General features: G+C 39.7%; 1 protein-coding gene across 1 annotated transcript; it reads left to right on the top strand.

The window, feature by feature from the left end:
* The first annotated feature begins 301 nt into the window (after window positions 1-301).
* LOC149233499 (uncharacterized) lies at window positions 302-2,234 on the top strand. The gene is made up of 2 exons (XM_089382214.1): window positions 302-1,135; window positions 1,470-2,234. Exons 1-2 carry the CDS (start codon window positions 302-304, stop codon window positions 2,232-2,234), a joined length of 1,599 nt encoding a protein of 532 aa, XP_089238340.1.
* The last annotated feature ends 12,157 nt before the right edge of the window (window positions 2,235-14,391 follow it).

Genomic DNA, 14,391 nt, shown 5'->3' with positions numbered 1-14,391 from the left:
ACCTAAGAAGAAGAAGTCAGAAGCCGCCAAGTTTGTCAAAAAGCTTGAGGATGTACCAGAGGTCACCCTTCCTCCTGAGGGCCCGATCCAGGTCACCTTGTCCCTAGCAGATCGAGCCCTGGTGGGTCAGTTCACGGGCCTTTGGCCCTCTCCAAAATCAACGGAGATCTAGGTTGTCAAGAACTGGATCCCGCTGATCAAGAACAGCGTAACTTCATACTTCCTGGGAAGAGGCTACTTCCTGTTCAAATTCAACACAAAGGAGGATAAAGACTTGATTTTCAGGAATGGTCCCTATTTCATGGGACCCCAGGGCCTCTACCTCAACAAATGGACCCCAGACTTCGATCCTGCCGTGGATGTTCCGACGGCAGTCCCTGTCTGGGTTCGGCTCCCGAACCTCCCAGTGCACTATTGGAACTGGGATTCCCTCAAGCACATAGGCAATGCCCTGGGAAAATTCATCAACAGGGCAAACAACAAGGATCAGTATGACTGCGCTCGGATATGTGTTGAGGTCGACTTAGAGGTGGGACTTCCGGAGGCCATTAAAATAAATGTTGGCAGCTGGATGCATGTGCAAAAGCTGGATTACGAGCAGCTCCCATTCAAGTGCTACAAATGCCACATCTACGGCCATTTTGCTAGAGGGTGCCCAAACAAAGGAGAAGCAGAGAAAGGGAAGGAGGACGGTTGGAACCAAGTTAAGAGGACAAAGACCTCTCACAAGAAAATTGGGGCCCTAAACAGCCAAGGCCCTCAGCCGGCCTCTGCCCAAAATGGACCTCCACAGAAAAGCCAAGAAAACAGGTACGAGATCTTAAGCTTTGTAGAAGAGGTTCCACAGGAAGAGGAAATGCAAGATAAAACCCAAGATAAAGGGACCTCAGCAGGATCAAGGCCAGGAGAAAGTGTTACTGAAAGACATAAGGAAAAACAAGCAGAAGCCAACGAGGAGGAACAAGTCTCGGAGGAATCAGAGGAGGAAGGGGAAATAGGAGATTCGCAAACATCAGTCAGAAGATCGTCACGGGGCCGCAAATCTGCTAGAGAAAAGAGAGAACAGGAAACCTACAAAGACAAGCTTCAGGGTAGTCAGCCCACTCTGGAGAAACTCCTTGCTAAAAATCCAAAGGTGACAAGAAATCAGGCACAGGGTTCCAAGGGGGCCCATCAACATAAAAATAAATGATGAAGATAGTCTCCTGGAATTGCAGAGGAATGGGGAGTAGAGTGAAAGAAGAAGCAATGAGAAGTCTTATAAGAATAGAAGCCCCAGATATTCTTCTAATTTAGGAGACAAAAATGGAGGACAACGAGTTTCTCCAAATCAGTAAAAAAAATTGGAAGGAAGGCAGAGGTCAAGTCGTCTCAGCACGGGGAGCCTCTGGGGGTTGGGCTCTCTCTGGAATAAATCCAAGTATTTGTTGGTTACAAATATCCTCAATACCCATTGGTTGTTTCTGAAGCTACAACACGTGGACTCGAGGGAGGCATTTTGTCTCTTCAATGTCTATGTCCCAGTAAATGCAGGGGAGAAAAGGGCATGTTGGGACTCCATCAGGCAACTGTCGGAATCAGAGAATTTGGAAAACATCATAGTTGCTGGAGATCTAAATCTCACCTTGCATGCAGAGGAAAAGCGAGGAGGCAGTATCATAAGGGATCCAGCAAGGGAGTGGGTGGAGGATCTCATGCAGGACTGGGATCTGCTCGACATCTCTCCTTCCAATGGTAAGTACACCTGGTCTAACAAAAGAATAGGCCCTGGCCACATTGCTGCAAGACTTGATAGATTTCTGGTGCAGAGTTCCTTTCTTTTGCTTGGTCTCGAGTCCAGAATGCACATCCTCCCTTGCAACGTTTCAAATCACAAGCCTATTAAGCTTGAGATACTGGATCATAATGATCTTGGCCCTATTCCTTTCAGATTCAGTCCACTTTGGGTCAAGAATCCTGAGTTTCTGAACTTGGTTCAAGATTGTTGGAAAATGCCGGTGAAGGGCTCTCCCTTCTACATCTGGGAGGAAAAGCTTAGAAGACTAAAAGTTGTCCTAAAATCATGGGCCAAATCCCTCCCCAACCCTACAATAGAGAGAAAATTGGCCCAAGACAGACTTGATCAACATCATGCCCAAAATGAAGATGCAGAAATCACTAGAGATGTATTAGAAAAGGAGGTCGATCTTCAACAAAATTTCCATAAATATTGCCTCTCGGAGGAAGAATATTAGAGAAAAAAGTCTCGAAGTCTATGGCTGAAAGTGGGAGACAGAAATTCTGCCTTCTTCCACAAACAAGCCCAAGCTAGAAAGAGCTTCAACTCTATTGTAGAAATTAAGGAAGGTAACTCTATCCACAAGGATTTCGGGAGCATCAAGAAAGCAGCTTTCACTCACTTTAAAAAACTTTATAGTGAAGGAGTGACGGACCCAAACTCCAAATTCTTGGTGGCGGTCCCTACTAAGATGTCCCCCATAATGAATCAGCATCTTGAAGCAAAGATCACTATAAAAGAAATAAAGGATGCTCTCTTCGGCATGGAGCCTGACAAAACCCCAGGCCCAAATGGCTTCACCGCAAGATTCCTCCAATCCTATTGGCAGATTGTGGAAAAACACCTCTACAAAATGATCTTAAATCTCAAAATTGCCAGAAAATAGGGGGCAACACCAATTCTGCCTTCCTTTCCCTCATCCCCAAGGAAAAGGGCGTTAAGGCTTTCAATAGGTTCCGTCCCATCTCTCTTGCAACATTGGATATAAATTAATCACAAAGGTGATCGCCAATAGGCTAAAAGGTATCATCCCAGCCATCATTCCGGAGAATCAAGGCGGGTTTGTTCAAGGGAGACAGATTGCAGACAACTTCATCCTAGTTCAAGAGGTGATTCATTCAAGCTTACAACGCAAAGAGAAAGGTATGGTAATCAAACTAGACTTGGAAAATGCTTTTGATCGAGTCAGACTTAGTTTTCTTTGGGAAGTCATGCAAAAATTTAGCTTTGGAATGAATTTTATCAATTGGATTCGAGCTTGTATTGCTGATCCTTGGATCTCTCCCTTGGTGAACGGGAGAGCAGCAGACTTTTTCAAAGCGTCAAGAGGACTCAGGCAGGGTTGTCCCTTTCCTCGCTCTTTTTGTCCTCCATGTTTCTGTCCTGAGCTTCTATTTAGATCAGAAGCTGGTTGATCAAGAGATCCTGGGGCTCAACATTGCCAGAGGGGTTAAAAATGTAAACCATGCTCTATTTGCCGATGATACTCTCCTGCTAGGGGCTGCCTCCGCCCGATCCGCCTTAAGGTTCAAGGAAGTACTGGATGAATATTGTGAAGCTACATGCAACATTTTAAACAAAGGGAAATGCAATGTTTTCTGTTATAATATATTTGCCAACACCCTCCCCGCCATCTCTAGATCTTTAGGCTTCTCTGCCTCCCTTAATTGGACTTCCTTTATCTATCTGGGCCTTCCTATCTTTCGCAAACTTGCCTACAGCAAAGACTGGTTCCCTCTACTAGACAAATTCAAGGCAAAAATTCAAGCTTGGGGATTCACTTGGCTAAATCTTGCCGGCAAAACAGTTCTCATCAAATCCATTCTCAGTAGTCTACCCATCTTCCAATTCTCTGTTAGCCTAGCTCCAATTGGCATCATCAGGAAAATGGAAGCCTTCATCTGCAAATTCTTTTGGAAAGGTGGCAATCACAATGAAAGAAGAATCCCATTGGTAAGTTGGGATAAAATCTGTAAGCCCTTGAATGAAGGAGGTCTGAACTTTAAGGATCTTAGTCTTCAAAACACAGCCATGGGAGCCAAGATTTTTTGGAAAATCATTGGTCCTCATCCAGGCTGGGCGCAAAGAGCATTATGGAAGAAGTATTTTACTGGGGCACGGAAAAGATGCTTGGACAATTCCCTGCCCACCACTAGATCGCAATTGTTAAAACTCTGTCACAAAGCAATTCCTCTAATTAAAAACAACATGTTTTGGATACCCGACAATGGAAAAGAAATCAGTCTCTGGGATGACGGTATCATGATGTACCCTCCCCTGTCGAGCAACAACTCCCTTCAAGAGTTGCGTTCGTGGTTGGATGGCGCTGGGCTCTTTACACTTTGGGACATCTCGACATGGACAGGCAACACTTGGCTGCGTTGGAACCTGCCGCCCGTGCCAACTGAGTTGACCAATGATCGGGACACTCTGCTCATGCTGTTGAATGGGAAGGCACCTCTGCGTGCAGGGAAGAAGGATGCCCGTGGCTGGGGAGCTAAGCCTGGAACATATACAGTAGCGTAGGGGTATAAATCATTGCAGGAGCGTCCACATGTTCCACCAGATCTTGCTATGTGGAAGGGTCTATGGAGTTACGAGACCGTGCCAAAGGTGGACTTTTTCTGTTGGTTGTTATGCCACAAAGGAATTCTTATTGAGGACAGGTTAAAGAAGAAAGGATTCCATGGACCCTCACAATGCCAATTGTGTTGTGACAGTGAAGAGAATGCCCATCATTTAATGTTGGATTGCAAATACTCAGTAGAAATCTGGCAGAATCTCTTGAGCCACTGACCTAATGAGTACCTTGGAAGCATTCCTTCCCTTGATTATTCATAAAGCCCTACGTCTAGTGCAAGTCTTTCTTAGGTCTCGCAAAGGGAGCGAACAACCTTTTGGAAGTGTTAAATCATCACGTAGAGTTTCTTTGAGAGGTCCTACCTCATCTTCTAGAGTCTTGACCTTAAGAATACCAATTATCATCATCATATCTAAAACCATAGGTCTTGATCTCTTCATCTTAAAGCTTTTCTTGGAGAGCTTTTAGCTTCTTTGAGGCATTGAACCATTATTGTGTCTCTCCTTGAATGGTATTTGTGGAATCACTTCACACCTAAATCATTGATCTATTCATCCTAAGTGATTCCCTTCCTACTAGGACTCCTCCCATCGATGAAAGTTTGTAAAGAGCAGGGGATCTTAACTGAGGTGACAATGGGTCATTGTTCGATTGTTGTCACTTAGTCTATTAGTTGTCCCTTAGGTTTCCCTTCCTTGGGGCCTTGCTAGATTATGTGGTAACAGGCTAGAGGGTGGAGATGGTCTTCTCTGGATTCCCTTGACAGTTGGGGTGGAGGCCTGTTCCCTTGGATTCCTGGTAAGAGAATTTTGAAGTCTCCTATGCTTGGTATTCTGGTTTTTACAATGGATTTTGGACTCCCAAAGTTGGGTGGAATCACTGTGCATTATGTTGACTGAGGGTGGAGACATAGGTCTCTGGATTCACTTGTGTTTGATTGAGGGTGGAGGTGGGAAACCTTTGGAATCCCTGATTAAAGTGTTACTGCAAGGAATTCAATGGGTGGGTGGAGGTTATTGGTCCTCTGGAATCCCTATTTCAGCTAGTAGTGTTGGTTTCATCCCTCGAGCAAACCTTCTTAACTTTAGAATCTGGCTTGGGGATGATTGGGCTGCAAGAAAGACCACAGTTTAACCCAATCTATGGTTGGGCAAAGAGTTGTAGTCCCCATAATAGTTGCCCAATCTTAATTTGAGATAAGTACCTACCACAATTGATGTGAGCAATGGATGTCATGTTTATATTTCTAGTATGGTTTATATGTTAATTAACTATGTAAAATATGCCTTCTTATGGGATTGGAATTGCTCATGTTATGATAATACTCTGATTTTTTATGAAAGTGTAATAATTATATGTCACCTTATTGATTCCATGACATGCCTCTAATTATGTGAAATTACAGTACTTTGTATGCATGGATTTTTGTGTCTAGTTATTCTTTCCATTTGGTGAAGCTATGGAGACTGCTCAAGATTAGGGAGCTTGCATTAATGGATTCCTGGGTAATGGAAGGGGTGTTATAGTTTATAGCTTGGATCCTTAAACGTGTATACATGTATGAAATCCTATATGTTGTGCGTACAACGCTGAAAGAACAATGGCCATAAACACGAATTAACACTAGCTATACATGCCACAGGGATGCATAATAGTCATTGAGTGGCTAGCTGTAATTACTATCCCTAATCCTGGGTTGCAGAAATGTAGATGTATATATATATGGCTATTCTATTAATGTGAACTATAAATGATAAAAATAATACCATGTAAAGTATGAATAGTCCATCCTGTGTGCAATTTTGGAAGATAACCTTATTTACGGTAGGTTATGTGTACAAGGTATAACCTAATCACTAGGTGGAATGCCATGCGTATGATATGCTACCGTGCATAGGAATATGAATTGATATTGGGCCTTCGTATACATATAACAACAAACTTAGAAGCATGGGTACACACACACACACTATTGGCATACCTAGGCACTAGTTGTGTTGAAATAGTATGTAGGAAACCTATAGGCATGTAGGTATTTTAAGAGATGTGGCTTGTTGAACTGAAAGTGAAAGAGCACTTGTCATAGCAAACTCATGATAACCCTCGGTAGGAGGAGAGTTAAACCTCAGCCTCAAATGTATCCTCTACCTAGAGTAGACTAGGGCTTAAAATGCATTCACTACATGCATACATGTAGGAGTATAGCTCGTAGAGCACAAGATAACTACACATTGAAGAAATATTCAAATATATATAGTGGGAAAACACACCAAAAATTCTCATAGAAAGTCAAAACCAGTAAGCCCTAACTCATGCTACATAGCCAAAAGCAATTGCCATTATCTACAATCTCACAACAATTGTTCTATTGCATGTCTTTCCTCTTTTGAGAATCCATGGAAAATTTTGAGTGTTTATGGTACATCAGATCCCATTGAAGTAGTTGTATGTTCCTTGCCATGGCCTTCATCACTGCATAAGGTACAAGGGAGAGGATAATTCTATTCTTGTTGCTAATCTAATTTGTTTTCTCATACTTGAGTGCTACAATTAGTTTTTGTTTTCTCATAAGGTGCTTCTGGAAATTCTTGTTGCTATGACTTGATTTAAGAAGAGACAAATGCAAGTTTAAATTGTTTTCCTATCTGTAATTCATAACTTATCTTTGCTTGTGGGTTGTAGTCTCACCAAGTAATGCCTCTTAAAAGTCACGTATAGGTCACTTAGCCTTCTAGTGTTGCAGTCAGAGTCTAATGAACCTTTGATATCTCTCTCTCTCTCTCTCTCTCTCTCTCTCTCTCTATATATATATATATATATATATATGTTGAACATTATTGTTAAAAATAAAAGAAAATGGATTTTAAGAGAATCCCATTCTCCATGATGGGAGAAGCCAAGTTATGGATTAATGTTAGAACTTGAACTCACATTTCATGGAGTGTTGTAGCGGTCACAGAAAAGAGGACTAGGTCATTTATATCATCTATGTCAATGATGCCCTAGCTTAGAGTATGAAACTTCCGTCCACGCTTATAAATCTGACCAAGTAGTCTAAATCTGAAACTCTAATCCTTTCTTTGCAAACTGAATACGCTACCAAACAATCATTGTTAAAAGGTTTGTCATAATCTAGAGAATTTAGTTGGTTTTAGAAGGTAGGCACAAAACTAAGGCTAGTGTGATTAATTTCTTGAAACAAGGAGTTCACATAGTTCTTTGAGAGGTATAATTTGCATAAGACAGAAACTTAGATTGATCTATTCTTATGAGAACACATAAATATGAAGAATGTTTGGATAAGTATGTGTACAATTTGTCAATTTGATCTAGCTTGAGTGGTTGAAAGGGAAAATTGTTATGCTCTCTACCATTTCATGGATTGTTATAGTGGTGAGACAAAAGTTGTTCCCTCTGGAGACTTAATTAGGTCATTCATCCCAACTAAGTTGTTGATGCCCTAGCTCCAGAAAATGCCAAAGCTCTGTTGATTTAAAACTTATTGTAGACTGAAATACTTCAATGTGAATTGGTCTAACAAAATGCCATAACCATAAGGTATGCCATGCATGGTTGTGCCAAGGAGGCCCTAAAATGTTGAGCAAATGAAACTCTTTGGCATGAATGCGAGCCATGTCACCCTAGTTAGTGTAATTGTTGCTTATAGCCATGTAGTTTAGTGGGTGAGGGCTATCTAGTGAAGGGGAAATTCATATATATCTCCTTCAAGCAACCCGAATTGTATTCTAACCCCTTGCAGAAAGTGTACTGAGAAGTAAATCATTAGCAAACCTTTTATTCAACAAATAAAACAAGGGGTTTGAAAATGCTCTATTCAATGAGCAAGATTGTACATGCGGAACAAGAACTGAACTATAATCACAAGTATGCCACAACGGTGAAGTGACATTAGAGCAACATGCCACGTGGGTGTCGCATGGCATGTCAAGATGACATTGCTAAGCTAAACAAAGAAAACTTCAAGACATCATAACTTTTAATATTGTGATGTTGTTTGTTTTTGGTTTTTAAAAGTTTGAACCTTCTTTTTTGAAACTTCCAAATCCCTTTCTTATAATTGTACATTGGAAATTGGTTAACATACTAAACACATCTCCTCATTGGGGTGAATAAGGGGTTGTGTTACAAAGACCTAGGATCGAATCACAATGACTGCCAATATTCACCTTAATATCTAGATATTGAAATTTTCCTGCCCCTTTGAGCTTATAGGAATTACTTGTCACGATTTCCAACTTGTTCAAATTTTTGCCACACAAGCTAACATGTCTCTGGAGGATAGAACTAGGGTGGAGGGGGAATTAAACCCGTTAGCTACCACTTGAGTTATTATCCTTTTTTTTCAACTGTGATTCACGGTCACTGAGTGGCCAATACATCCACGGGTAATAATACGGGCAGATCCACTTGAAGGGATCTACCCGCTGGCTTATCTGGTTGGGCCTAACCCCAAGGGCATCAAGGAGATTTGACCCCGTGACCTCCCAATTGGAAATGTACTTAGCAACGAGAACTCGACCAATTTAACTATCCCTTGGACTTATTTCAGTTATTGTCCTTTGTTAGGATATTCCAACACATAGGAAATAATTAAGTATAACTTGGTCTAGTGTATAGTTAGGTAAAGTGTGTTTATTTAGTATGTACTTTTTGTAACTTACAATCTGACGATCACGATATGTTCTAGACATGAAGTGATCCAATGGTTCATTCTCTCCTTGGTATTACCGACACTTGATCTGTGGCTTAACACCCGATTGGTCCATGATCTCTATTTAAAGAGCATAGAGGGTCATTTGTTAGGTGACCGTTCATGAGAGAAGCTTATGTAAATTTTCTTTCTTTTACATTAATAAATTGCCTGAAGTGGCCGCGTTGGCTCAAGCCGTGGACTGTTTCCCTCTTTGAGGGTTTTAACCACGTCAAGAATACTGGTGTACTGATATGTGATCTGTTTGTTAGCGGTGTCCTTTGGCGTTCTATCTAAGGAACTTACCCTGTAAATTCCTACATGGTATTAGAGCTATTCGAGGGCAGCATCCGTTGTTGATTCAAATACAAAGCCGGTACAACTGCATCCGACTGTCATTTCCTAGATCTACTGTTTCTGATCGCTTTTGGGCCGAGAGGACTGCTCTATTGTGTTAGGAGCATCTGTTCCAGTGAGGAACCCCTTTCATTTCACACGAAAAGGTTTCTAATAGCCCTAGCTACGTCATTTTTAAGATCTGGAGGTATACAATCTTTATTTGCAGTTATAGTTATTTATCTCTCTGTTTATTTCGGTTTATAGTTCTCTATAAAAAAAATATTACCAGATTTATACCTTTCATTTCTGCATATGCTCTTTCCTTTCGACTCTGTGCAATTTGGGCAAACCGAAACAAAAAGAAATGATTTTTCTCATGCTTATGCTCTTTTCTTTTCCGTCGCGCCTTAGTGTGATCTCGGAAAATCAGAAACATTGAGGAAAATATATAGTTTCCGGCCAAATTTAACTTTAAGCCGTAAGACTTGGATACTTTTGCTTGTTCGTTTGGTTTGTGTGGTTGTTTTTTTTTGTTTTGTAGGCAAAAAAGGTTTTTCAAGTAAGCACGCACCCCAAAGCTTCAGTGAAAAATAAAAATAAAAATCCTTCCTCATTTCCAACAATTACTAACCTTTTAAACTAGCTCACTTGGTCTAAAGTTACTTTATGAGAATAGAGGTCTTGGGTTCAAGTCTTTCTTTTTGTTGAGTTATTTTTTCAAAAAACACATGTAACTTATGTTTTAAAGTTATTTTATGTAAAAGCGTTCTCATCCGTTGTAAAAAGTGAGTCACTTATAATTCTAAAGTCACTTTATCTTTTATTTAAGTTACAATTTAGTGGATAGTTCATAAAGTACCATTATAAAAACGCCTTTCACTTATTTATAAAAGTGGGTCACATAAAGTAATATTTAAAAAAAATAAAAGTGGGTCACATAAAGTAATATTTAAAAAAAAAAAAAGTGGGTCACATACAGTAATCTTTTTTTTAAAAGTGAGCTAATTAGATTAAGTTTGCAAAGAGGGAGATTTTTTTTTTAAATATAACATTATCAACTTCCAAACATTCACGTGGTTTGTTGGCATCTTCAACAACTTTTCTTCAAAAAAACCATAACTTCTTCATCCGGAAGTCATTTTCAGAGCCGTTTTTTTTTAATCGGCCTAATTTTTCGAGATCTTTCCATTTGAACACTTAGTTTCAGCATATACAACTTCAGTTTCTTTTAAAATGGAAAGTCCATGCCTAATTATTTTTGACAACACCAACTACTTCCAATGGCTATCCTACATGGTGGATTTACTTAGAAGTAAAGGTCTTTATAGAATAGCCTCAGGCCAAAAGTCTAAACCTCAAGATGAAGATAAGCAAGCCAAATGGGAAAATAAGTAAGATCAAACACGTGGGTTGATAGGGATGTCTATTTCTCCAGACCTTAGATTCCATATCGCATAAATTGATACCCCCGATGAAGCAATGAAAAAACTCAGTAATGTTTTTGGAATTAAAAATGAAATTAGAGCCCATCAACTCGAAAATGAGTTGCTCACGCTGGACCCCCAATAATTTTTTTCATTGAAGATTTTTTGTCCAAGTTCAAGATCCTTAAACTTCTCTTGGAAAGTGTTAAGGTTAAGAAAGAAGATGTATAGCCTTATCTATTCCATTCTTACTAAGTTAGGACCATCCTACTCTGTGTTTGTTTCCACCTTCCATTCTACTAGAGAAGCCTTTATTTCTCAAGGACAAGCCTACAAGTCCCCCTCTTTTGATGAATTTTGTGATTCTTTAATAAGAGAGCAAGAAAAACTCTTACATCTTGGTCTTCTTAATACTGGAAACTCTTATAAGAAAGCCTTAGCAGCCCAAAAACAACCAAGTTCAAAGAATCCTAAGAAGCAACATCCTAAAAAGAATGGTCCTAAACCAAACAAGGGTCCTAAGCAATTTTAGTCTCACAATGAAAAATCAACTCAACAAAATGATAAGGCAACTAAAAACAAAGGGAAGAAGACTAATAGACATTGCAACTTTTGTAATCGTGATGGCCACTTAGAATCTAAATGCTTTAAGAAGATGGAAGCCTTGGAAGCAACAATGAAGAAGCATAACATCCATTTGGAGCACTCTTCAACTTCAACTTCATCTTCAAGAATAACACTTTTTTGCATGTGATTGTCAAGCATCTCGGTCTAGTTATGCACTAAATGTATTTTCTTCTTCTCATTCTCATGATTGACTCATTGATTCTGGAGCTTCTTATCACATGGCCAAAAACAAAGCCACGTTTTCTTCTTTAAATGACTGTAACACCAAAAATATATTGTTGGTGATGATAGATCTCTTAGTGTTGTAGGGATTGGAACTATTCATGTAGACAATGGTCAATTTAATGATGTATTACGTGTTCCTACCTTATTCTTTAACCTTCTATCTGTATATCAGATAACTCATTCAGGTGAAGGTAAAATCGTTGAATTTTCACCTCATGATGTTGTAATTAAGGACCTAAGAGATCCTAGACAGATTTAGCTACTAGCATTGCTGACGATTCTACGAGGTGTGTAGTATTTTAACAACTTTGGGTAATCAAGTTTTACCTCGGTATTTGTTGCTCATAATGATGAAGTGAACAAACTTTGGCATGAGCAATTTGATCACTTAAACTATTGCTCCCTTCAAAATCTATGTAAAGAAAATATGTGACAGGTCTTCCTATGGTATCTTGCAGATGGTGTTTGTTCCAGATGTGTACTCAGAAAACATCATCAAGATAGTTTTGAAAAATGTGCCTCTTGGCACGCCTCAACCCCTTTACAACTTGTGCATAGTGATTTATGTGGTCCACTTCTAGTTGTTTCATTATCTGGCTACAAGTATTTCTTAACTTACATTGGTGATTTCTCTAGACACACTTAGGTATACTTCTTAAAACTTAAGATGTGAAGTCTTTAACATGTTCTTGGCCTTTAAGGCCTTTGTTGAGAAACAATATGGACATCAAATTCTTAAGCTAAGATCTGATAATGGCGGAGAATATGTTAACAACAAATTCATCAACTTTTGCACCGAGCATGGAATTCAATTGCAACATACTGTTCCATATACTCCACAACAAAATGGTGTAGCTGAAAGGAAGAATCACACCTTAAAGGAAATGGCTAATTGTATGCTTCAATCTAAAGGACTTAGTCTTAATTTTTGGGTAGAAGCAATTAACTGTGCAAATTACATAGTAAATCGCACTCCTACTAAGGTTTTAAAGAATATCACTCCAGAAGAAGCATGGAGCTCAATTAAACCAGATGTAAGTCACTTTTGTGTTTTTGGAAGTGAAGCATGGGCCCATATTCCATATGAGAAACATAAAGCCTTAGAACCTAAGAGTGAAAAATGTATTTTTGTTGGATATTCTGAAGATGTCAAAGGATATAGACTTCTTCAACCTAAATCCAAAAATGTTATCATTAGAAGAGATGTAAAGTTTGCTGAAAATATATTGGCCTACGAGCCTAGTTTGGTGGATGTGCCACCTCTCTCTATCCCTTCTACTCTTGAAAATATTCCTTCTTCAGATGATGACAACGAGGATGACAATCCTCCCCCATCTTTTCGGGATCTTCCTTCAGCTCCTCAGCTTCCAAAATGGGTCCGCGCTACTCGGGATGCAACAGGTGCTCTTGCAGGTGATCCTACAGATCAGTGTCGTAGATGTTCTCAGTTCGACAACGCCTCTTCTTTACTGGCTCAAGCTTCAGCGAATTATGATCCTGACACCTTTGCAGAAGCTTCAAGCCATCCAAATTGGGACGCAGCTATGAATGAAGAATATCGTTCATTATTGGTAAATGATACATGGGACCTTATTCCTCTTCCAAAAGGAAGAAAACTTGTTAGATGAAAATGGGTTTACAAAACCAAGTTTTGGACCAGATGGAAAAGTTGATAAACATAAAGCTCGTCTTGTTGCTAAGGGTTTTTCACAAGTTTAAGGCATTGACTATACTGAAACCTTCTCCCCTGTTGCCAAAATGAACTCTATCCGCCTTGTTCTTTCCCTTGCTGCCTCTTTCAAATGGGAAGTCCATCAGATGGATGTTAAATTTACCTTCTTGCATGGGGACTTGCATGAAGAAATCTATATGGAACAACCTCTTAGATTTATAAAAACAGACTCCAGCCTTGTATGTTGACTTAAGAAATCCCTTTATGGTCTCAAGCAAGTCCCTCGGGCTTAGTATGCCAAAATGGATAGCTTTTTTTTAGATATTGACTTTTCTAGTTGTCATTCTGATAATACTGTCTACACCAAGAAAGTGGGTAAATCTCTTATCATTCTTATTCTTTATGTTGATGATCTTATCCTTACTAGTGGTGATCCCAACCTTATAAACCATGTGAAGTCCAACCTTAAAAATCAGTTTGAAATGACAGACTTAGGACTTGCATTATTTTCTTGGTCTTCAAGTCTTGTAATCCAAAGAAGGTATTTCCCTTTCCTAGTCCATGTATGCATGTGATCTTCTACGCCAATTTCACATGGAAGACTGTAAGCCAACCCCTTCTCCCCTTTCAGTCTAGAGCCAAACTTTCAGTCACTTGTACTTCCCCTGAAGTTGATGCTACCTTATACCATTAACTTGTTGGAAACTTTTGTATCTGACCCATACCCGTCCTGACCTTTCCTTTATTGTTGGCCTTGTTGCTCGGTTTATGCAAAACCCACATGAAAGTCATTGGAAAGTAGCTAAAAGAATACTTCCTTATGTTCGAGGTACAGTTCAGTTTAGATTCATTACAGTACAAAAGCATCTCCTCTATTGATTGGTTTCACTGATTCTAATTGGGCCAGTGACCATGATGATCAGAAGTCTACTGCAGGTTATGTCTTCACTCTTGTTCTGGACCTATTACACGGGCTTGTAAGAAACAAAGTGCCATTTCTCTTTCTTCAGCAAAAGCAAAGTATCATGGCACCGT

Source organism: Pinus tabuliformis, chromosome J (genome assembly GCF_031772625.1).
Source record: "Pinus tabuliformis cultivar Carrire ecotype Pingquan chromosome J, CPIR1, whole genome shotgun sequence".
NCBI lineage: Eukaryota > Viridiplantae > Streptophyta > Pinopsida > Pinales > Pinaceae > Pinus > Pinus tabuliformis.
Note: the sequence above shows the minus strand (reverse complement) of the source record. Positions and strands in the feature narration are given on the sequence as shown.